Consider the following 25,299-nt stretch of genomic DNA (forward strand, 5'->3'; position numbering starts at 1 on the left):
CAAAAATATTATTTACCACTAATAAACACAAACTTAGTTAAGTATTAAAATTTATCTACTGTGGAATTTTGTTGAAATGTTTTTGAAGTAGTTTGTTTTGTTTTTCGATGAAAAACTTAATTTCGAAGGTTTTGTTAGCTATTTGCATTTGTTGAAAAATATTATGATGTTCATTGGTATGTAGATGTAGTGCCTAGTAGGATTTTCAAGAGGAGTGCAACTTACGAGTTCTCTTTGTAATTTGCCATTGATTATTTACATTTAAAAAAACTTGGGTTTTTTAAGTACCTTTGTTTTTTTTTCAAACGTTTATTTTTCACTTTCTTAGGCGTTTAAATTAACAAACAATTTTATAAAACCATAATATAACATTATAAATAAGTCAAAAGTCACATTGCTTAACTACTAGCGACATCTCGTAACGAGTAGAATTTACTAATAATTTCTTGTTTTCAATTTAATATTTATTATTTCATTTTAAGAAATAAAAACCTATGTCTTATATTATTATATTGCTATTATGTAGATTCAAATAAAAATAAACTATTTACATAACAATAAACTAACATTAAATAACATAAAACTTAACCAACTATAACAATTACTCTCTTTAACGCCATCTACCGGTGAGTAGCGACTCTCTCCGCTCTGTTGCTGCACGCCTTGGCCTGCTCAGTTCGGATGACGTCCGCTAGGAGGCGCGCGGCAGTGTCCATGTCCTCGAGCTTCACTTTACTGAACGCCAGTCGCAGGTGCGGGCTGGGGGCGCTGGCGTCGTAGTTACAAGCTTGGCCGGGAACTAACATTAGGCCTTTCTCGAACGCCGTTTTGAATACCTGGAAAAACGGTCAATTATGTATCTCGAAATAAAACGAGAGATTTGTATATCGGTTCTCGGGAAATGTATTTGTTAAATAGTAATCGATTATAAAAGCTATAGCTGCCTATAGCAGTCCACTGTTGGTAGAAGGCCTCTCCTAGAACACGCCACTGGATGCGATCTATAGCGCATCTAATAATTACTAGCCACCTTTCGCAAGTCGTCACCCCATCTAGCCGGAGGGCATCCTACACAAGATTTGCCTTGTCGCGGTCTCCATTCCAAAACGCGTGTTTACCCCATCGTTTATCGTCCCTTCCTGTCCGTATACCCTCAAACCACCAACACCAAAAACTCACCATATCCCTAACATCCTCAACATTCAGCCTAACCCAGAAGAACATCCCACCCTCCGGCACATGCCAGTGGGCGAGGTGTGCGCAGTGGGCGCGCAGGGCGGCCGCGAGGGCGTCCCGCCGGGCGCGGTACAGGGCGCGCGCGCCGCGGAGCTGCGTGGCCAGACCCGCGCGGCCCCAGGTTTGCAGGAGCTGGAGGAGGATCGCCTGGGGATGGAAAAATATAATTTTTTTAGACACACAACAACAACCAAAAAAAGTGGATGTGGCTGGGAATACAGGATTAAGATGTTTGGCCTCGCTTCGCTCGGCTCTTTACAGTTTAGGAAATGCCGGTTAGGTTTGTATTGCCTCGCTTCGCTTGGCTCTTTAGGGTCTAGAAAATGCCGTTAAGGTTAGTATTTCCTCGCTGCCCTCGGCTCTCTAGCTTTACGGAATAAAGGGTTGAGCTGTATGGCCTTGCTTTGCTCGGCTCTTCAGGGTTTATAAAATGCCAGTAAGGTCAGTAGGTATTGCTTTGCTGCGTTCGGATCTCTAGGCTATATCCATCCATCCTTCACCAGAAGCCCTACTCACCATGGCGAGCGTGCAGCTGTGCAAACAGTGGGCTTCCTGATGCAGCTGCAGCCGCTGCAGCAGCGCGGGCGGCGCGGTGGCCCACGCGGCGCGCAGCCCCGGGGACAGCACCTTGGAGAACGAGTCCAGGCGGATGACCCGCCCCGCCGAGTCCAGCGAGAGGAAGGAGGGGACTGGCTGCTGTGGAGGAAGGGTCGGAGGTTAATATTTAAATCGGCAAAAGTTTTGGTTTTAGGAGACCACGCGCTGGCAGTGTCGAGAAAAGAAAAGAGGGGACTTGACGTTGTGGAAGCAAGAGGATTGGTTGGAGATTGATATTTAAATAGGCTAAAGTTCTTTATCTTTAGATTCAGCTGAACGAACTGGATGCTGTGAAAGCAAGGGTTGGAGAATTTTTAGATTTCGCCTGGCAGAGTCAGGGAGATGAAGCATGAGATTGCACGCTGATATATGATGCACATAATATTAAGGTCATCTTCTCTTAGCGTGTCGGAAACTAACGGAAGAGATTGACGAAGACTTGAAATTGTGATGAAATATTAGATCAGTAAGATTAGCGTCGGTATCGGTAAGTTAGAAATGCGCGTAGAAGTCTTTTATTGGCAAACGCAGCATTAGATACCCTCCAGTTGACTGACTGGACGTGTGGACTTACACATAGAATAAGCAAGAGCAACTCACATCAGTATAATTCACGAACATGTACGGGTCATCCTCCAATATAAGGAAGTCGTATCGGCACGCCAGCTCGTATATCTTCCGTCTCCTTCCCTCGGGCAATACGGTGCCAGTGGGATTGCTCCCAGTGGGAACGAGATAGAAGAACTTCGGCATCAGCTGACCCTTGCACAGTCGCTCTTCAAGAACTGATTCTAGTATTTCAGGGATCACTCCGTGCTGGTCTTCTGGGATGCCGATTATCTCTGGTTGGTAGGGCTTAAGCTGAGGAAGAAAATAATTCGGTGTCAGGATATCGATGAAGATGTGTTAGCTGGACGAGACTTGGACAAAAATGGAAAGAAATGTTTAAACTCGAACGTAGCACGTAGGACTTCGTCGCCCAATAGCCCGTTACTTTTTCGACCCTAGACAGATAGCCGGTAGTGGCTGGATGAGGAATTCCGATAACAGAGAGTTCTGATGTTCCTTCAGAGTAGCCATTGGCCGTTTGATGGATGATAATAATAGATGAAAAGGTACAGCAAAAACCGGGTGACGTTTGCGAGTCACCTCTTTCCTATCTACCCCTTCGGAGATTACTGTCGTGAGCATAAATTTATACTGTAAAAGGTACTCACAACACTATAAAACCCAGTATACGAGTGCTCCTGCACCAGCACGGGCGCGCCTGGCTCCAGCAGCAGATCCACAGCCATGTAGAGACCGGACTGGCTGCCCGAGGTTACCAGGACATCACGCGGCAGAGGCGGTGGGCGGTGCAGGTCGGACGTGAGTTGGCGCAGGTGGCTGACTAGGTCTGGCAGCCTGGTAATAGGAGAATAAAGTCAAGTAGGTCCTTTACTCTTAAGACCACCATTACCAGAGATTTGTATGCTAAATAATGGTGAGAAAGCTGGCGCTCTAGAAAACCAAGACGACGTGTGAAACCACCGGAAGTCAGACAAAGGTTGCATTCGAGCGAGTCAGGTGTACGGACTAACAACGAACGTCACAAATACTTTCATAGAATAGTCTAGGTTCGATTGTCCCTGTCAGGGAACAACTCGCATTCTATCAGCGCATGCATTGCATCTCTGTGCTCCTAGTACTTTCTATCACCACCATACCAGGCGCACAGCACCACCAAAGAGCTACTCACCCCTGCGTCGGCACATACTGCAGCGCGGCCCTCAACTTGTCTCCCTCTAGCGTGACCTCGGCGCCGCCTGACGTCTCCAGGCGCAGGTGGGTGAAGGGGAACACGGCTGTACTCGCCATGCCTTCGGCGAGCGACACCGCGTCTCTGCCCGCCTGGTAGGATAGCTGGGCTGCGGGTGGGATAATAGTGGGTTAGGTTTTTGGTAGTCTAGCTGCCTTTAGGCCACCACACGCATTAGAAATTGTCTGTCAAATATGTCTTCATTTAGAACTATTATTATTTTGACTGCAATAAACTTGGTTGCCAATGGTTGCAATGCTGCTGCTAATTAAATTTGTGATACAATGTGCCTCTGAATCATTAGTTGACCGACTTTCATCTTCTTCTTCTAACCACGTTGGTGATAGACACAATAGATGGAGTGGATTGGTATACGATTATCCACTGACTACCTAAGGTGATTAGGACTCATGCATATAAGTTACAGTTTATAGTCGTTTCAGAGTCAACACACGTTTTCCCTGAAGTAATAAAGGGTGTGGCTGTAAACAAATTAAGTATGTAGGAATCGTATGATAATGATTACATTGATTAATGGCAATAGTTCAAAATAACTTGCTATCGTAGAATCGTAGTATTTACAATTGAAATGTTATGTAAATGATCATGACCTGCCAAAAAATTACAATCACAAATAAAGTATTTTTTAAACAATGTATTGTTACATTAGGTACTTGTTAATCTTCTTTTTGCAGATAAATTAATATACATAAGTAGATTTTTTTATATTAAAACAACACGAATTGATAACCCTTTGACTTATGCATCGGATAAGCCGCCGAAAACAATACTTATTTATTACGACGCTCGAGTTGATAAATGTTACGAGTATATCACAAGTATTTATTAACATAAAATAAAACTAAATTATAAACTTAAACTAAATTATGTCCAATAGGTATGCCAATATGCCTCCCTGCTTGAAGATTATTGCCATAAGCCTTCAGTCTTTGGGTGGTTCATATCCCGCATTACTATCGGCGTGGACCAGTAACGGGCTATGTGTTTGTTTATTTGTGTAGTATTGTTATCGTAAGATTAGCAAGCAATGGCTATAATTGTATGAAAAGATAGATAAATATAAATAAATATTCTATAGCTTGTTTACAGCAACAAAATAATTGAAGATCTCTAAATATTTTGTTAATACAGAAACTCTTAAAATCGAGAGCATACTGGCCACATATGCCGAAAAACTATGACCGGTGTGGTAAACGAGCTCCAGTGGAAGCCACAGGCAAGCGTAGCGTGGGACCCCCTATGACCAGCTAGACCTATGAACTTCGCCAGGTAGCTGGTAGTGGCCGGGTGAGGAAAGGAAGGCTAAGGATAGTGTTGTGGCGCTCCTTTGAAGAGGAATACTCGTATGTCCAGCAGTAGTAGATGATCATCATCATCACAACCCATCACGTCCCCACTGCTGGGGCACGGGTCTCCTAATTAAGGAAGAGTTTCAAGCCCAGTCCATATAATGTAAACCAAAATTAAAACCATTACTCACTAATTTGCCTCGTAAGTCCAGGTTGTCGCAACGCAGACCTCTTGCTAATGAACCGCTCATAGTCTCGGTCAGTGAGGGGTGTCGCCGCGGGCGCGGGGGCGTCGCTGTAGAACTTGAAGATATCCTCGTAGTTGAAGCTCTGAGAGACACCCCTGACGGAGTGGAGAGTGTGGCCTTCTAGTAGAGTCTTCAGGAGCTTGGCACTTGGAGAGAGCGAGAACAATTTCTTTGTCACCAACATTTTTATTTAAGTTTTTTCGACAATTATTTTTTAATACACTATGCTAGTTTTTTGGCTTTTCTAGCCCCCAAGGGGATTGTCTGTTGGATGAGCAGTCTTTTGTTTTTTTTAATTAATTAACAGTGATTAGAATTTTAGGTAAATTCTGTTTTGCACCAACTGAACCGTTGCCCGCGAAAAGTTGTGTTCATCTGACGTCGTAGGTTCACTATGTTTCGGGAATTTTAATTTCAGTCGGTTGGTGTAGGGTTCTTTGCTGCAGTAATTTCTGTAGTCAATATTTTCTTCCTAGGAAACATCGATGTAAATTTAATGTAAACTTGAAACTTACATATATATACTTAAGATGAAAGTGCCTATGTAACAGGGGTAAGTACATAGTTTTCTAATTTATTTGACCACAGCTATTATCTTGCAAATAAAAAAATATGTTTTATTCGCAGTTTTTTCAAATATAAGTCCTACCTACTTCGTTCTTGAACTTTATTGAAATTGGAAGCGTTATTAGAGTATACCTAATTGTGTAGGTTTATTCATTTCGACGGTTGAACCCTAAAACGATAAAGTAACATGATTACTGATGATTACTTTTTTAGTTAAAGAAACAATACTTTATCTTCAGCAGAAATGCTAAATAATTATTTACTGTAAGATTAAAATTGGCGCACTGTAAACTTAGTAGGTAGATAACAGTGCGCCAACCTCCATTCATACATCTATTTAAGATAAAGCTTTACACTAAAATAATTTAATTACATAGCCTAAAGTAATGTTTATCAATCAATCTCTAAAACCTACACACTTTGTTACGTAATGTTTATACATAAATATCTATTACTCTAAGTACTTAAATAAACACGGTTGTAAGTAATTAGATTATTTATTTATTAAAAAGTTATTACAAAGCTAATAAATGTATTTAGAACTCGCTAAAGAGTCACTAGCTGCATGTATAGTCACTTGGTTTAGAGTCCTATTGATATAGAGCCACTGGCTTTAGAACATCGTACTATACAAGTAATACAGTCACTAACGAGCCACACGTTGTAGTATATCGTGCTATAGAGTCACTAACTATAGAGGCACTGGCTGTAGAATCTTGTTCTATACAGTCCTTATAGAGCCAGTGGCTAATAGTCAATAGCTACACTTTTTGCTTGCTATAGAGTCACTAGTTATTGTAATAGAGTCACTCTATAGCTACACAATCACTTGCTACAGCTAGACCGCTGTATTAGTCCAGACCCGGTGGACTTGGTCCGTCGTGAATCCGCACGTGAGCCGCTGCGGGAGCGCGGGGAACTCGCTGTGGATACTGATGACGGGAATAGTCTGGAAGGAAGAGGGGGGTTTATTTAGAACTAACAATAAAGGCTTCGTCAATCATCCATAATCAACCTCATTACGGCTTCGACAAACAGAAAGCGTTACCAGCGCGCGTCAGAACGCTAACTTGATGCCTTGATGCTAGTAACGCTTTCTGTTTGACGAAGCCCTAATGAGGTTGATTAAGGAAGGCCATTCAGTAGTTGTTGCATGGATAAGGATGGATGGCATCAGAGAAACTTAGTGACCTTAAACTGTAACTTACATACCTCCTCCTCGTCACTCCGCATTACCTCAATTAACGTAGGTATTTGAAAGACCTCTCTGAAGCATCCGTCCCCATTAGAGTACTTCTATGTAAGTATATTTGTAATATTATAGTTAGTTTGTAGTTTATTAATGAATCTACATTTCCTTTTAACATGTACACTACTCCCAATCTTATCTCTGATTCCCTCCATCCAAAGGTTGTCTGGCAGAGATCACTTTTAGTGATAAGACCGCCTTTTGTACCCTAATTAAGTTGCAATTTGTAATTCCTATGAATCTTTGTTGGTTTGCAAATAAAGAGTATTCTATCTATCTATCTATCTACTTCCAGCTAAGATGAATAAGGACCAGTAGTGAAGGGTTAATTTCTTTAGACATAACTCAGTCAAGCTCATGCATCAAACCTCATGATGTCCCGGTACTGCTCCTGCCTCTCATCCACGGGCTCCACGGCCGCGGGCTGGTGCAGCGTCAGCGCCAGGTAGGGGGCGCCCAGGGACACTGGACCCGCGATCTGTAGTGGGAGATGGGGTGGTGAGAGGTCAAGAAGATCTGGACAGGAGGGGTATTAGCTGGTGCAGCGACAGTGCCAGGTACGGACCGCCCAGGCTGACAGGACCCGTGATCTGTAGTGGTGGTAGGGGGGATGAGGGGCCAAGAAGATCTGGACAAGAGAGCGCCCAGGGTCACTGGACCCGCGATCTGTGGAGGGAGTCGGGGTGATGAGAGGTCTGGAAGTTTTGGACAGGATGGCTCTTGGATGATGAAATACTAGGCTCACTGGACCCGCGATCTGTAGTGGGAAAGGATGGCTCTTGGATAATGAAACATGAAGTTTCGGAGAGCTGGACCATTGCAATCGTACGTTAGAACGCAAGGAGGCACAAAATTTAAGAATATAAATACTAGACCTAAGTCCAGCAGAGGACTGGCCTGATGAAGAAGAAGAAGGTCCATAAATGAACAGAATTATTCTCAGTAGATGAAAATATATTAAAATAAGCTCAATAAAACCCCCAATGTAAAATTAGAAAACATTTGAGTTTCCTTACCTGGTGCATGTTGGTAGAAAGTTTCTCCAACTTCTGGTTGAGGTCATGTTTGAGCCCCATCATCAGCACAAAGTCTTTCTCCAGGATTCCTTGTAGACCTGAAATCAATCACATCTTTATAGGTGTCTGGGAATTAAATCAGAGAAAGGAAAGTAGCTTTAATGATGAAATGATAGTAAATACATGCGTACCTACATACATATTCTCACGACTGTAATCCCCAAAAGGGTGGTCAGAACAGATTCACAAGCGAGTCACCCGCTTTTTGCTTGACATTAAATTTGTAATCACGTGATAGGTCGCAATATTTGAATGCCAAAAATATTGAAACACCATTCTAGGCTTTCCTTTATTCATAATCTACTTCTTACCAGCATTTTCCAACAGCTGGTCCAAGTCTAAAGAGCTCTCCTTGGAAGCAACCCGCGCAGTGTCAGGGGTCAGGAAGTCTGGTGCTGGTTTCGGTAGTGGGGGCGGTTTTATGGGCTTCCTCACTGGAGAAGCTGTCAGCATGGGCCCTGTGTGAAGAGATTTACTGTTGTAAACTACAGAAATGGCTGTTGCATCTGGCTGCTATTGTTTACCGCAACTCACAATTACTATTATCGACGATATTTCGGTGGCGTAATTTTGATAAAATTCATATCAGCTAATAATTAGGCAAACTGAAGACTGGGTATGATGAAAGCAAGATATGTAGCAGTAGCAGATAGAGAAATATAACTTATTGCAGTAACGGATTAAGTTTAGGGGGAGGTATCCCCTTTATTATAGGAAGAAGGTTCGAGTCTCACATTACGATGAAGGTAAATTCCTTTGTAAATGTAACCTTCACTTTTATTTTCCAGACTATCCAATCACATAAGACCAATGACGTCCTCTTTTTTCTTTCGTCATTGCATAAGACACAGACGATACTTAAGATGATTATGAAGGTAATTTGAGAATTTTATGCATCTCGCTACATCCACACTATACAAAACATAATCATGATAAAACCTTTAACTCCTCACCCAACCACCCGCCACAATCCTCCACAGTCCACTCCCGAGGCCGCCTAGCCGGCTTGGTGTCCCCCGGCGGAGGGGGCACCACCCCGCGCCTCACCCCCCCGCCACCCCCTAGTGTGACGCGGCAGATGTAGTCGCAGCACGAGATGATCAGCTCTGAGGTGTTGTAGGCGTCTGATCTAATAGGTAAATGGAGCATAGAATAAGAATACTGCAGATTTTAATGATATGGTACGGCTGAGTGACAAAGATTGAGGAGACGTCATTGTTTGGTTTTATTGGGACTTGTAAAACCGGACTTCGGCCTTAAGATACGGCTTCGGTGGCATATACAAGAACTAGACAGGGTTTGTCACCGTGGTGAAGGAATGGGTCAGTCAGATTAGCCTCCTGACTGATCATAATATGCCGGACGTATATAAGGAACTTATCTCCTGCTTTATGCCCCCAAAGAAAAACCTTTGTCTCGGTGGCAAAGAAATAATGTTACAACGGACGATGATGACATGGAACGATGTTTACTGATCACTATCTCCATGTGTCTCTTCCTCTTGCAGCAGTAATCCTCCAGTCTCAGCGTGGTACACGCTGGAGCGCCGAGAACCACGCCCGGGGGGCGGCGGCGAGGCTGGTGGCTCCTTCATACGAGGTGGTCCTGGAAGAAATGGTATGGAGTTGGTGAGTCGTTCAGTATTGAACGAGAATACCTATTCTGTTTCAATCTTCCTATTGGTAGGATTTATTGCTAGGATTTGCCATCACGGTGAAATGAGAAGGGAAATTGAATTTTTGGGAGTATATCATATCGATAAATACTAGATTAAAGTGATTTAGCAATTCACACAAGATTTTGATGATGATGATGATGATGAGTAGGAAATACTCATTAGTCCACAATATAAATAGCTATTACTTATATTCCTTTTTATAAAGGCTAAGTACTCCTTTTATGAATCGTAACACGGCTTACTCACCTGGATGTATGCAGTAGTTTCCAAACTCTACCTTCTTCCCCAGAACTCCGAGGAACGGGAACTTCAGCTTGATGACTTGAAGCAGACACTCTTCGTAGATGTCCCATATGTGCATTTCCTGTTGAAAACCTTGGTTAACGGTATTTGATTGGTAGCCTTTTTAGATTGCTGCTGCTATATTTAATACCACTACAATCCAGTGTCCTTGATTCAAAATAGATTTATATATATGTATGCTGTTGGTGTTCCTTAATAAATAAATAAATAATTAATGTAATAGTGCACTGTTGCTTAATACGGGTTCCAGATTTCCGTACATTAAAATCAAAAAAACTCTTTTGCGCATTTCCAGGCCGACAGAGGTCCTTGAGTAACAGATGAAATGGTTTACTTAGTACCTATGGTATATTATATCTCTATGAGTTTGGATACCGCGCTAAAAGTACCAGGAGAGCATAAACTCACGCAGTTCTTACAAACGGCCACCACGACCTGGCTGGTGTCCACAACCCGCACGTCCATCACGGGCGCGCGGGTGTGAAGCGTGGCGTGTGGGGGCGCGGGGGCGAGGCCCCACAGCCGCACTGTGCCGTCAGTTATAAGCTGTTGCTAAATATGGGTTCCAGAATGCAATATTTAAAGCAATTAACTCTGTTGCCAATTTTCAGGCTCAGAGGTCTTTGAGCTCTTCCAGATCAAACATGATGATATAGCCACGCTCTAACAAAAGAATAAGCCTTCATTGGACCTAAATCGGTAGATCTCAATTAGAAACTACCGCGCTAAAAGTACCAGGAGTGCATAAACTCACGCAGTTCTTACAGACGGCCACCACGACCTGGCTGGTCTCCACAACCCGCACGTCTAGCACGGGCGCGCGGGTGTGAAGTGCGGCGTGCGGGGGCGCGGGGGCGAGCCCCCACAGCCGGACCGTACCGTCGGCGGAGCCCCCGGCTAGTAGGCGAAGGGAGGGAGACACGTGGAAGCAGGTTATACCCTGGAATAGTGGACATACATCGTGTTACAGATTTTGGAACTTGTTGGCTGCTATTTGCGACGAAGCGTATGGCGATCAGAAAGTAGTTTTCTATAATGTTTAGGCAACGGAACCCGCTCGGCGAAGGAAAACAACGTGAGGAAACCTGATATCTAGATACCTAAGTGCAGAATCGGCTATACTACTCGCAATCTATTACGAGACTGCAAATTATGTATGTATTGCGAAAAGCGGGTCACTCGCTTGTGACTCTGACTAACCCTTCTGGGATAACAGTCGCGAGCATAATAAATGTACCTATATTATATATTATATATTAACAACAGATATGAATGCAGCCTGCTTGGTGGTGGCGTTATAATAATATGTATGCGATGCAATGTCACGGTTTTTGTTCGAGCCCTTGTAAAGAGTTCTTCAGACTATTAAGAAAAATCAAAGCACTAACCCGTGGCACGCTAAACGTGAACCCGTGTACCCGATGGCTGACCCTCACGCTACAACCTCCATCCAGCGAGCAGGACACCAGCCGCTCCCCGCAGTACTGCAGGCGGCGGGGCGCGCGGGGGTGCGCGCGGGTCGCGGGGGGAAGGGACACGAAGGAGGTGTGAGGGGGGGAGGATAGCTCCTGCGGAAGAGATGGTAGCTTGTTATCGTGTTGGTGATTAACAGAAAAGCGAGACTAGGATCATTGGTGGACTAGTCAGATTCGCATTAGTTGCCACGGCTGAGGGTGCGTCAAACGTTATTAAGGAACCAGTGCCATATCAGGAGGCTCTGGAGGAGTTATATATATATATAATATGAGAGGATTAGCCTTCATGTTAACGCTTGGCACCTAGTTGGTGGCAGATTGGAATTGTCTTAGTTTCATTCGAATCACTCCACCTGTCTCTGAGCTATGTGGCAACATAAAAACACATCTACGAAACAGATACCCTCGTCAATCTTATCAAAACCCTCTTTATGCAAAACGAACGATTGAGAGTCAAAAACCGCCACTAAAATGACAAAATCATCCTGGCGAGCAGTTACCAAGTCAAAACCGTGATCTCACCATCCAGAAGTAGCAGTTGTTTTTGTCAGCGTGCGTCTTGTAGAACAAGGCGACTCTTGGTTGAAGGAACTGCGCTCTCGTCACCAGCCCACGCTCGTCGCCGATAGAGAGCTCTGATTGGCCGGAGGGGGAGGTTGAGGGGGCGTAGGCGAGGCACTGGGGGAGAGAGAGAGACACAAGATAAGTGCTTCGTAGGCGAGACACTAGGGGCAGATTGGTGAAGATGTAGGTTTAAAAATTGAATCATTTCTGTCGGCGGAATATGCAATATCTTCTTATAGCGTGTCGGTGATAAACACAAGTGCATGGCTAGGGTTTGTTACCGTGGTAAAGGATTAGCCAGTCAGAAAAGCGTCATTCTCTAATTGCCAGGGTGTGCAAAACACAGTTGATATGTCATTCGGGAAAGCCCATTTCATTTATGGTCATGATAAAGGCATTTGGATTTTCAATTTGCCTATAGTTGGATGAGGAAAACTGAGAACCGAGTGTTGTGGCGCTCCTTGACAAAGATCTATAAGTACAACGTCAATTGGCTGATGATACTTGACTCACGGTGGGTATATTCGGCAGGCCGGTGATGCAGTAGACGGGAGCATGCGCCAGAATAGAGGCGTCGTAAAATGCAAGACTGCGGTCCGACGCAGAGATCAGCAAGTATTGCACGTCCTGAAATCATACATAGAACATGAGGTTATTGGATTCGGCTCGGCGCGTGATACTTACAAGATACTGTGTTCATTGCTCCCGTTTACTTTATATTTTTTTATTGTCTAAACATAATAGATTCGAGACAACTTAGTATCAAATTATAGCTAAAGCTGCAAACTCTCGGATACATATATCGGTATTTAGTGCGAACAGTGGTAAACAGTGCAAAAAGTGTTAATTAGTGCAAGCATCCGTGACTAAATAAAAGTCTAAGCACAAACTCTACCCTCCAATTAATATTGTAACAGTTATATAACATACTGATCAACATTTTCGAATAATTTCGTAGTGTGGAAATAGCGCGGTGGTTTATAGTTTTGGTACCAAACCCTGCCAACGCACGAGCGTGGGTTCGAATCCGCGGACCGGCCGGCCACTTTTGTGATCTTTAATTAGAGCTACAAAAAATGAACAAGTGTGGTGCTTGCAAGAAATTTATGTCACCAAAAGCGGCAGATGGTGTTACTTGCGCTATTGCTGATTGCGCTACTATCTATCACAGAGATTGTGTAGGCTTATCGACCAAATTAGTACTCACTAAACCTTGGACTTGTACTAGTTGCATGGCAAAAAAACCGCGTAATAATGCCAACTCAACACCGGTAAGAACCGTTGATTCCGCTGAGTTTTTGGGTCAGAATCGTGATCAACATGCCCCAACTTCCCCTAAGGCGGATATTGCTAGTACTAATGCAACAGGAACCGAGTTCGCTAATTTATCCAAGATACTAGAAGAGCTACAGAAATTTCGTACAGACTTGAATGCCTTAAGATCTGATTTCACCGGCTTTCGTAGTGAAATAAGAGAGCTCTCTAGCTCATTAAAGTCATGCTGCCTACGAGTCGACAAAGTGGAAGATAGAATGGAAACACTGGAAAAACGTATGGAATCCTTTGGAGAAGCCGATATAGAGGAAATTAGTAAGCTAAAAAATACTATTTCAACCCTAGAGAACCAGATAAATGACAGAGAACAACAATCACTTTCCAATGATATTGAAATATCAGGTATTCCAGAAGGTAGCGGCGAAAATGTCATACACATAGCGACCCTCATAGCGAGCAAACTAGGTATGACTTTAGAGGAACGCGATGTTGTACACGCATACCGCAAAGGCACTAAGCGTGAAGGAAAACCATCTCGTCCTCGGACAATATCGGTCCGTTTTGTTCGGCAAAATGTACGAGATAAATTCCTGAAAAATGCTAGAGTCAGGAGGAGAACTACCACAGAGAACATGAATCTACCGGGTGAACCTACAATATTTTACGTCAATGAGCGTTTAACTAAAATGAATCAAACGTTATTCCAAAAAGCCCGAGAGATCGGGAAACAGAAGAATTGGAAATATATTTGGACTCAGAATGGCCATGTACTTGCTCGCAAGGAAGAAGGAAAAGCCGTTCACCGAATAAGTAACTTGGATGCTGTAGATAAAACTTTTGGGCTTTAATATTGTTAGAAAACTTGTTTTTTGGTTGCCACTGGGGTGGAAATTATGATAATATACTGGCATGCCACTTTAATATGTATCTAAAATTAGTATTTTACTGTTTTTATTGTCTGGGAAACTCAAACCACTCTGACTCTCCACACAATGATATTAATATGATAAATGACTAGCCAACGAAAAAAATGTTTGCGTTTGGGATTATTAAATGCCCAATCTCTATATACCGGTAACGACGAGCTCTGTTCTATGTTATTGAATTATGATCCAGATATAATCGCTCTCAACGAAACTTGGATAAAAAATTGTAACGATCGATTTATTCCATCTATGCCTGGTTACATATTGAAACATACCCCTCGTCCTAAGTCTCAATCAGGTGGAGGAGTAGGATTTTTTATTCGCAAGGGTTTGCGAACACGAGTACGTCCACATCCAATTTCTGAGCTAGAACAAATGTGGATTGAACTTTCAATTCAGGGTATGCGCATCGCCATAGGGTCAGTTTACAGGCCTGGAACTAAAAACGGTCTCAAACCTAGTGAGGCCACTGAAGCCTTAAGTGAATCGATTGATTGTTTCGAACATTGCGATTGTGTTTTTATATTGACAGATTTCAATATAGATATGTTGAAAAAAAATAGCAGCGTTACCCGCGAGTTTACAAATTTTATTTCTATGCGGAATTTAGAGCAGTTAGTCCAAGAGCCAACGAGAATTACTAATACCTCTGCCACATTATTAGATCTTGTTTTAACAAATGTTCCGGAGCGTTGTAGCTCAGTATCAGTCTACCATAATCGTGCTATTAGCGACCATGGTTTAGTTCTTGTGGATATTAATATAAAAAAACCAAAACCAAAACCTAAGTATGTTTCTGTTCGCTCTCTACATAAAATTGATTCTGAACTGTTTTTGAAGGATCTTCACTCTTTGAATTGGCAGGATATTTATGTAATTAATGACGTGGACGAAAAAATTAATTTATTCAATGACCTAATTAGAATTCTATATGATAAATATGCACCGTTAAAACGTGTTAGAGTAAAAGAACGACCTAACCCATGGATTACCGAAAATATGCTATTAATGATGTCGCTCAGAGATAAGGCTCTAAATAGAGCACGCAGGACTAATTCTGAAATACATTTTAACTACTACAAAAGCTTAAGAAACCTAATAACATTGACCCTGGAAAGAGAAAAAACTGCTTATTTTAACTATTACATAAATAATAATTATAGAAATCCCACGAAAATGTGGTCACATTTGTCAAAAATATCCCAATTTAATAACTCTCACCCTACTGAAATACCAAACTCAGTAAATGACCCTAATGAAATCAATGAAGCCTTTTTAAATACCCCGGGTGGTTTAGAACCGGACAAGGATACGCTAAATTTCTTTAAAACTAATAAATTCGGAGGTACTACATTTAATTTCTCACCTACCGATGAAAAGCAAGTTAAAAAAATTATAAATAATATAAAAACTGGAGCAACAGGTCATGATGACGTATCTGCTGAAATGATCCGAATGACTTTATCAATAACTCTGCCAGTTATAACTCACATTGTTAACGTGTCGCTCACTACACAGAATTTTCCTGAAAGTTGCAAATTGGCAAAAGTTATACCTTTTCCTAAACATAACAATGTGGAGACACACAAAGATTTAAGGCCAATCAGCATCTTACCAGTAATGTCTAAAATTATAGAGCGAGTGGCATGTGCTCAGTTGACAAATTATTTGGAGGCGCAAAACATTTTGCCCGCAAATCAATCAGGATTCAGACGAGGTCATGGCACAGCTACGGCACTAACCAACGTTGTTGATGATGCTATTTCTGCATCCGATTCTAAACACGCCACCTTTCTGGTCTTATTAGATTTTTCTCGTGCATTTGATTGTGTGAATACAGAGCTACTTATTGCAAAATTATCATACTACGGCTTGTCGCTAAATACGTGCTTATGGTTTAAGTCTTTTCTATCTGGCAGGAAGCAATATGTTGTCACAGAAAATGAACATGGTGAAGAAAAAAAGTCATCAACTAAATGCCTATCACGAGGTGTGCCTCAAGGTAGTATTATTAGCCCAATTCTCTTCATACTGTTCACTACTGATATTGGCAGGTGTATAAAAAAATGCGATTTTCATCTATACGCGGATGATACGCAGCTTTATCACAGTTTCAAGCCAGAATACACACAAAATGCTGTTAAATTGCTTAATGATGACTTGAACGGTGTACGGGAATGGGCAACAAATAACACCTTGGTATTGAATCCATCAAAGACTCAGTATCTGATACTAGGATCAAAACAACAAAGAAAAGTGGTCTTAGATCATAATCCAATCATCATAATCGGTGGCCAGAATATAGAAAGGGCATCTAAAGTTAAAAACTTAGGCCTGATTATAGATGAAGATCTTCGGTTTGAAGCACATATTAATTTAAAAATAAAAACAGCTTTCTTCCGACTTAAAATGCTTTACGGTATTAGAAATAATTTAAGTGAGAAAGTTCGTTTAATTCTAGTAGATTCGCTTATACTTTCATTATTTAGCTACTGTGATGTTGTTTACGGTCCTAGAATATTTAAGAAAACGGAAAAAGCTATACAAAGGGTCCAAAATGCATGTGCTAGATTTTGTTTTAATATTCCGAAGAGAAGTCACGTTAGTCCATACCTTAACGAAAAGGGTATTCTAAACATGGCTTCTCGAAGGAAACTACATTATGCTAACTTTGTATATAAGATCCTCAATGACGAAAAACCCGAATACCTGTTTAGGAAGTGCTCGCGGAAACTTCATGCTCGTGGAACCCGTATGCAGTACGAAAACACACTAGTTCTTCCTGAATATAAAACTATGGGATTCAAAGGTAGTTTTCGTTTCGCAGCGGCAAAGATCTGGAATGATCTTCCCCCACCTCTAAGGTTAAATATGTCCCAGTTTTCTTTTAAAGCTAAATTAAAAAAAATACTTTTAGAAAATCAGAAGATGCCTTTATAATATTTAATGTTAAATGCATAATTATTTAAGTTAATATGGAAGTAATATCAAGTTTGAACGATTCAATGTTACATAATTAGTTGGGCATTTATGTATTTTTCTCAAAAAAGTTTTAATATACTTAGTTTTAGCTACTACTGCGTCCGAATGGTTTGAGTACTCCCTGATAACTATTTTGTAATTTTCAAAAAAATATAGCTGTAATTTTTTTTTTCTTCTCTCTTTAATATAGTTTGTTTGTATATAGTTTGTGCTTTAACACAGTATCTTAAATGTATTTAACATGCATGTGTGGATTTATGAGATTGGGGTCCGCTGAAAACCAGCGCTGTGCTGTGCCCTTTTGGTCACTTGCATAGCTTATGCTGAGCCTACCCCTTTTATCATACAATAACGATGATAAAATATTGTAAACACAAGTGTTATCTTAGATTTTCATTTTTAAATATTGTTTTTTTTTTCTACTTTGTCTGTGTATATGTATGATAATAAACGTTTTCTATTCTATTCTATTCTATTGAAGAATCATGTGAAATCTGCTATTCTATTTGTATGAGTAGATTTATGAAACGTAGATTAGTAATGTTCTTTTCAGTCATTGTAATAAAATATTACTTACGCTAGTAATATTAGTCCAATGTTTTCAGTAGTTTCAGTTGATAACTTACGCTCAAGTAAATGGCATCAGTGACCCAGGAGTTCTTGACTCGCTTGCTTGCACCGCTTGGATGATGCCACCGCTGAAACCAATAAGCAATTTTATTACCATACCGTAAGAAACCATAGGATAGTTAAATTAAATTCACATTTGGGTCCAGTATTTCCTATCAAAGTTTCCACGGACCCAGTCCTTGATACTACTGCTTCTGCTATTCGTCTTCTGGCTGATAACTGATAAGCCTCCCAACGTATATTTACATTATTTACACTTTCTATATCGAACTCTGAGGTTTTCCATGGTAATGCCCAAGAAAGTGTTTTCTTAGGATTTCTAGTACAGTCGCTCTGGACACCGCTTTTTCTAAACTACGTGATCCTGTAGCTCTTGACAACCCGGTCATAAAATACAGGCACTATACCTTCAGTCAGACAACAACCGCTACTGTCCAGTAAGCCAGTAAGCGCGCAGCAGTAATTACTCTGAGACATCCATACCTCATACTGATGCAGCAGCCGGTCCTCCCAGTAGACCCCCACGCGGCCGCCGCGGGTCACCGCCGCCGCGCACCACGACGAGTCGGTGGCGATGTTCACCAGCTTCACTAGCGTCTCTCGCTGGAGAGGGGAAATTATGATTTGAGAGGAGTATCATCACAGCATTTTGTTGGGAAGTATGTGAAATGAGTAGGTAAGGGTTAGCTGAAGACAAGGGAATAAGCAAATAGCCAGAGCTCTTCTAGTCGCACATTGATCTAACAAAGGTGTTGGCGTACCAATAACAGGCTTATTAGTTATTCCTCTTTGGTTTTAGCTAGGTACGAATTAGGGTAGCATAAGGAGAAGCAGCATAACGACTGATCGATTCTTCTGGCATTCCCCTCACGTCATCAGCCTCACTCGCCGTCTTTCTAGCTTTAAGTACCAGGACAGCATAAACCCAAGCAGCCAAACCCACATTAGCCACAGCCAGCTGCGTGACCCTGACATCCTCAACGTTGCTCCACCTTTCGACCCTCGACCTGGTCTTCCTCGCTCCACATTCCACTAGTTTCTCCACGAGGGCTGTCCACGACGCGGCTCCGGTCAGGAATAGATCCAAGGTATGGCTATCCAATAATAATTAGCACCACAGAACATACTTACTTCTACACCACGTTATTGAAGTTTGTTTCAGTAAATTATCCAATCGTTGTACCCGGGTAGCATAAGAAGAAGCAGCATAACGTCATCAGCCTTACATTGCGACGCCGTCCTTCTAGCATAAAGTACCAGGACAGCATAAACCCAAGCAGCCAAACCCACATTAGCCACAGCCAGTTGCGTGACCGTCACATCCTCGACGTTGCTCCACCTTTCGACTCTCGACCTGGTCTTCCTCGCTCCACATTCCACTAGTTTCTCCACGAGGGCTGCCCACGAGGCGGCTCCGGTCAGGAATGGGTCCAAGGTATGACTATCCAATAATAATTAGCACCACAGAACATACTTACTTCTAAACCAGGTTATTGAAGTTTGGTAAATTATCCAATTGTTGTACCCGGGTAGCGTAAGAAGCAGCATAACGTCATCAGCCTTACATTGCGACGCCGTTCTTCTAGCATAAAGTACCAGGACATCATAAATCCAAGCAGTCAAACCCACATTAGCCACAGCCAGTTGCGTGACCCTGACATCCTCGACGTTGCTCCACCGTTCGACTCTCGACCTGGTCTTCCTCGCTCCACATTCCACCAGTTTCTCCACCAGGGCTGCCCACGAGGCGGCTCCGGTCAGGAATGGGTCCAGAGTGCGGTAGAGTTGCCGGGCGTGAGGGGTATATTTGGGGCCTCCTGTGAATTACAGGAATAGAGTAGTTATTTATTGCAGACAGAAAAATGAGATAGTGTGGAGTGAATGAGGATATGATAGAGGATAGGGTAAAATGGCGTAACATGACGAACAAAGCCGACCCTATATAGGGATAAGGCAAGGAAGAAGAAGAAGAAAAACAATTGAAAATAGCGATTCTCGAAACAACCGACTGGCGCAGTGTGCAGTATCAGTTGACTCTTAAATCTGGAGCGGAAGTTAATTTGTCACCTACTGACAAGAATCAGATGTTAACTAGGTCGGAGGTACCCGGCTCGACCCCTCCCATGCGGCAGCTACATGGGTTTGTTATCGACATCGATAAACTCGTTCAAAGTGAGTTCCTCCAGTCACAGCGCTGTATTTATGGCGAATCGCGACATAGTGACGTCTATCTGCATCGATAACGAACCCGCGTAGCGGCAGCTGGGCCGGGGTCAAATCGGGTTCTTATGGACGAAGGGGCCACTCTAGCTTAAAGTTTCACTATAATTTAACGTAACAATATCATCATCTCCGATGAAGTAACCCTCGCTACCCCACAGCTGCACTCACCGAAGATCTCCTCCACAGCTCGCACGAACCCCGGCTCGTCGCACCACCGCGCCTGGTCGGTGTCGCGCCGCGGCGTCGCGAACTGCACGCCTTCTGACGCCGCCGCCGCCAGCATCACTTGTTCTACGCGTCTGGAAGGAAGAATCATTGTCATTATCATCTACAAGTACTTTAAATAGCTCATACCATAAGGTCCACTTGCACTTAACGCACGAAGTGACGTGCCACGATTTATATCAATTTCAATAGGAAATTCATCAGACGCTCGCTTTAAAAATGGAGCGACACTGACGTTGACAGTAACTTTTAAACACGGCGCTGCAATGGTGGAACGCACACAAAACGGTATTATCGACGTCGATAACGATCTCGTGTAGCGACGGCTAAACTGCAATTTTATACCGTCGAATCTTTATATCGCGATTGGCCATAAAACGGGTTGATCGACGTCAATAACGAACCCGTGTTTTACATCGTCAAATCTCCACTCATTCCTGTTCCTCGCATTTGGGTGTCAAACCCTAGGGTTTGTCACCTCTCTACTCACTTAGTGACATCCCTCAGTGTCCGTATCTGCTGTACGCGGAACGCCCGGCGCAGTCTGCTGAGCGCCGGTGGAGTCAGCGCGAGCAGGAGCTGACGGCAGAGACTGTCTAGTGTCTATGGTATTTCCTCGCTTGATGTTGACACCTACTGCCGTTATTGACGTAGGTAAACGTCACAATATCGTGGTTCGCCATAAATAGGGCTCTATTACGAACCCGTGGAGCGGTGGCTATACTGAAATTTACACCGTCGAATCTCCACTCATTCCTGTTCTTCGCATCTCAGTGACAAACACTATAATAGGGTTTGTCACCTCTCTTCTCACTTAGTGACATCCTTCAGTGTCCGTATCTGCTGCACCCGGAACGCTCGTCTCAGTCTGCTGAGCGCCGGCGGAGTCAGCGCGAGCAGGAGCTGGCGGGAGAGACTGTCTAGTGTCTATGGTATTTCCACGCTTAATGTTGACACCTACTGCTGTTACACGGACTCGTTATCGACGTTTATAAACCCGTTTTATACGCGTTCCACGAATCACGGCTGCCGTTACACGGGTTCTTCATCGATGCGGATAAACAACACTATATCGTGATTCGCCATAAATATGCCGTATTGTCGTACTGTGATTGGTGGAACGAGCATAAAATGGGTATATCTACGTCGTTAACGAACCCGTGTAGCTGCAATTTTATATCGTCGAATCTCCACTTCTCCCTATTCTTCGCATTTCGGCGACAAACACTAGACTTCTCTTTTCAACTCTCTACTCACTTAGTGACATCCCTCAGCGTCCGTATCTGCTGTACGCGGAACGCTCGTCTCAGTCTGCTGAGCGCCGGTGGAGTCAGCGCGTGAAGGAGCTGGCGGGAGAGACTGTCTATGTGTCTATGGTATTCCCACGCCTAATATTCATTCCACGCTTGATGTTGACACCTACACGGGGGAGAGGTGGCAAACACTAATGTTTGTCACCGAAATGCGAAGAACAGGAATGGTTGAAGTGGAGATTCGACGGTATAAAATTGCAGTATCGCTGTATTTATGGCAAATCACAATATAGTCACGTTTATCTACGTCAAAAACGAATCCGTGTAACGGCAGCAGGTGTCGTTATTGACGTCGGTAAACCCGTTTATTTATGGCAAATCACGATATAGTGACGTTTAGCTACGTCGATAACGAATCCGTGTAATGGCAGCATGTTTCGTTATAGACGTCGATAAACCCGTTTTATCTGCGTTCCACCAATCACAGCGCCGTATTTATAGCGAATAGCGATATAGTGTAGTAGTTTATGTACGTCGATAACGAACCCGTGTAGCGACGTGGATAAACCCGTTTTATAAGCGTTCGCATAGAGAGGCTATACTGTATTTTTACACCTTTGAATTTCCACTCATTCCTGTTCTTCACATTTGGCTTAGCACTAGGGTTTTTCCACTTATCTTACCACCTATCTACTCACCTAGTGACATCCCTCAGTGTCCGTATCTGCTGCACCCGGAACGCTCGTCTCAGTCTGCTGAGCGCCGGCGGAGTCAGCGCGAGCAGGAGCTGGCGGGAGAGACTGTCTAGTGTCTATGGTATTTCCACGCTTAATGTTGACACCTACTGCTGTTACACGGACTCGTTATCGACGTTTATAAACCCGTTTTATAGGTACGCGTTCCACGAATCAGGGCTGCCGTTACACGGGTTCTTCATCGATGTAGATAATAGAGAATAGAATAGAATAAATCTTTATTCAAAGAAAACAACTTATGCTATTACATACACCCCACAAAACCAAATAAGGTTAATATGGTTTGACTGTGGGTAAGGAGTCGCACTACATAACAAATTTATCATAGCTTAGTAGCACATATGCACATTTATATATACCTAGCTTACATTATAGTTAAACAGGAACAATTAGTTTTAGAGTTTAAGATTTAATATGTTGATGACATATACATACTGGTATAAAGTTAATTTTGATACATTATAGGCAATTAGGTACTTTGGATAGTGTTTAAGAGGTAAGTTTTATACATGACTGAAAATTTATTTATATTCTTCTCGAGTCTAATATGAGATGGCATTTCATTCATTAATCTAGGAACCTGTCTTTTTAGCATTCTTCCGCCAAATTAGTTATTAACCCTTGTAGTTTCAAACTTTCCTTGGGTTGCGGATCTTGTATTAAGTCCGTGCTGTTTTAGTATTTTATGGTTCTGGCTGCTATGGTTGCTTACGGCTACATTGTGTTTATATTTTAACGATGCTGGAAGAATTTCGCATATTTTAAAAAGCTTTTTATAATCGTGATTTAGTTTGGCTTTAGTTTTTTTGTCTACCAATAGTTTTAAGAATCTGATTTGTAAAGTTTCAATTTTGTCTATATGAGTTTTAAAAGTTGAACCATAGCACTCAATACCATAACTGATAATAGAATCAACCAATGAAAGAAAAAAACGTCACTATATCGTGATTCGCCATAAATATGCCGTATTGTCGTACTGTGATTGGTGGAACGAGCATAAAATGGGTTTATCTACGCCGTTAACGAACCCGTGTAGCTGCAATTTTATATCGTCGAATCTCCGCTTCTCCCTATTCTTCGCATTTCGGCGACAAACACTAGACTTCTCTCGTCAACTCTCTACTCACTTGGTGACATCCCTCAGTGTCCGTATCTGCTGCACCCGGAACGCTCGTCTCAGTCTGCTGAGCGCCGGCGGAGTCAGCGCGTGGAGCAGCTGGCGGGAGAGACTGTCGGAGTCGTGCGGGTCGGCACTGGAAGGGGAAGGGGGAGGGGTGGTTAGTTGGGAGTTAGTTTGATTAGTAAGAGGCTTAATAAACAAAAAAATAATATATAACGTTGAAAGTACTTTCGTTATTATAACGCTTTCATTATGTCCTAAAACACACTACGAAGATAACGTATAATACCCTAAATATTGTTAGACTATAATTATTACAAAATGGATGAAATATCTTTCCGGAACAGAAAAATATAATCAGTTTTATACTACTTTTACTTATTATACTTCTTTATATCAATACTTCTTACTTTGTGAAATTAATTAAGCAATACCTTTTTGATCTGTTAAATCTGTTAAAATCGATAAAAAATTTAAGTTTTATTAAGTAACTTACCTGTTTAAACTTTCCTCTGACAAACTGCGCACTGAATAACTCCTTTCCCATATTTCAGAGATTTCCTCATTCAAAGATTTCTGAGACTTTATCGACATGCTTAAACTTTACTGTGAAGATATTAGACTCCGGCTGTTTACAAAAGTACGTAGTTATTTCGTTTAGTCAATACAATTTTCATGGTTACTATCGTCACACTAGCCAACAACGGTTAATTCAGGAACTGAAATAGTTGCGCTACTCGATAACAGATGGCGTTACACGAATGAGTGTCACAATAATTAATGTTATTTTTGGTCTTTGGACATTTTGCTTCTTATATTACATTATTAATGCATAGTTATTATTAATATCTTCGTGTAAGTGTAGGTATCGAAATGAAACCAATTAAAGACAAAATATTCTGAACATTGTCTATTTTATTGTATGTTTAATACTTAACTAACATAATCACTTACGTACTAGACCACGGATATAAATATACAGGGCGAGCGAATCTATTACAATATTTAGTAAAAATAATAATATTATAATAATTATTAATAATAAATTACAACGAACTATTTTTCACTCAGTTCTTTACTTACACGTGACGAACCAAATGTTAACTAAATTAGTAAAACGCTTTGGCTTTGCTGAGAAATAAATAATACAATTATTTTTATACACATTTACTTACTTTACTAAAACTACATTAAAATAAAATTGAAAGTAAATTAAAATAAGGGTTCCGTAAACTGCAATAAGGACGGAAATTTTATGAAATTGATGAAATTTACTTTAGTTAATTGCCTAAAATAATACTTAAAAAAGCTTTTTCAAAGTTGGAACCCGAATAAAATAGTATGCTTACATACGAGTAGCTTTAAATATACGGTCTTGTATGGAATAAATATTCTTTTCGGTGTATGTCTAACTGTCTTTTTTATTAAGTCTTACTTTAAAATCAATATTAAAATAATGAGACTGAAATAGGAACTTTAAATGAATAATTATATTAACAAAAACATTTACGTGAAATAGTGGTTTGACAATAAATACTCTTCGTGAAATTCATCGTTTGACTGTGTAATATTATTAATTGGAAAAACTTACAATGATTAACGTTTTGAGAAGAAAGACAATTTTAAATACAATAAAGCCATTTCGGAATGTTTTCAAATCCATATCTATTTACTTACATTTTACCACAATATTTTAAAATATTAATCGTTACATAAAAATTTATAATAATCCTAGTTAAATACTACATAATACTCCATTAACATACATCACTTACTAATAAATAGCTTAAATTCCAAATATTATTATTT

At 41.6% G+C, this 25,299-nt stretch overlaps 2 protein-coding genes across 2 annotated transcripts; both read right to left on the reverse strand.

The window, feature by feature from the left end:
* Positions 1–551: 551 nt before the first annotated feature.
* Positions 552–5,538, reverse strand: LOC105390263 (kynurenine/alpha-aminoadipate aminotransferase, mitochondrial). Its single transcript, XM_048631267.1, has 7 exons — positions 5,133–5,538; positions 3,572–3,740; positions 3,051–3,237; positions 2,434–2,694; positions 1,753–1,932; positions 1,180–1,383; positions 552–836 (listed from the first exon to the last, which is right to left on the reverse strand). The coding sequence occupies exons 1-7, from the start codon at positions 5,371–5,373 to the stop codon at positions 621–623; spliced, it is 1,458 nt and encodes a 485-aa protein (XP_048487224.1). The 5' UTR covers positions 5,374–5,538; the 3' UTR covers positions 552–620.
* A 1,043-nt stretch (positions 5,539–6,581) lies between these two features.
* Positions 6,582–8,672, reverse strand: LOC125490865. Its single transcript, XM_048631264.1, has 4 exons — positions 8,393–8,672; positions 8,022–8,119; positions 7,374–7,483; positions 6,582–6,705 (listed from the first exon to the last, which is right to left on the reverse strand). Exons 1-4 carry the CDS (start codon positions 8,532–8,534, stop codon positions 6,582–6,584), a joined length of 474 nt encoding a protein of 157 aa, XP_048487221.1. The 5' UTR covers positions 8,535–8,672.
* Between the last annotated feature and the right edge of the window lie 16,627 nt (positions 8,673–25,299).

The sequence above is a fragment of the Plutella xylostella genome, chromosome 28 (assembly GCF_932276165.1).
Source record: "Plutella xylostella chromosome 28, ilPluXylo3.1, whole genome shotgun sequence".
Classification (NCBI taxonomy): Eukaryota; Metazoa; Arthropoda; class Insecta; order Lepidoptera; family Plutellidae; genus Plutella; species Plutella xylostella.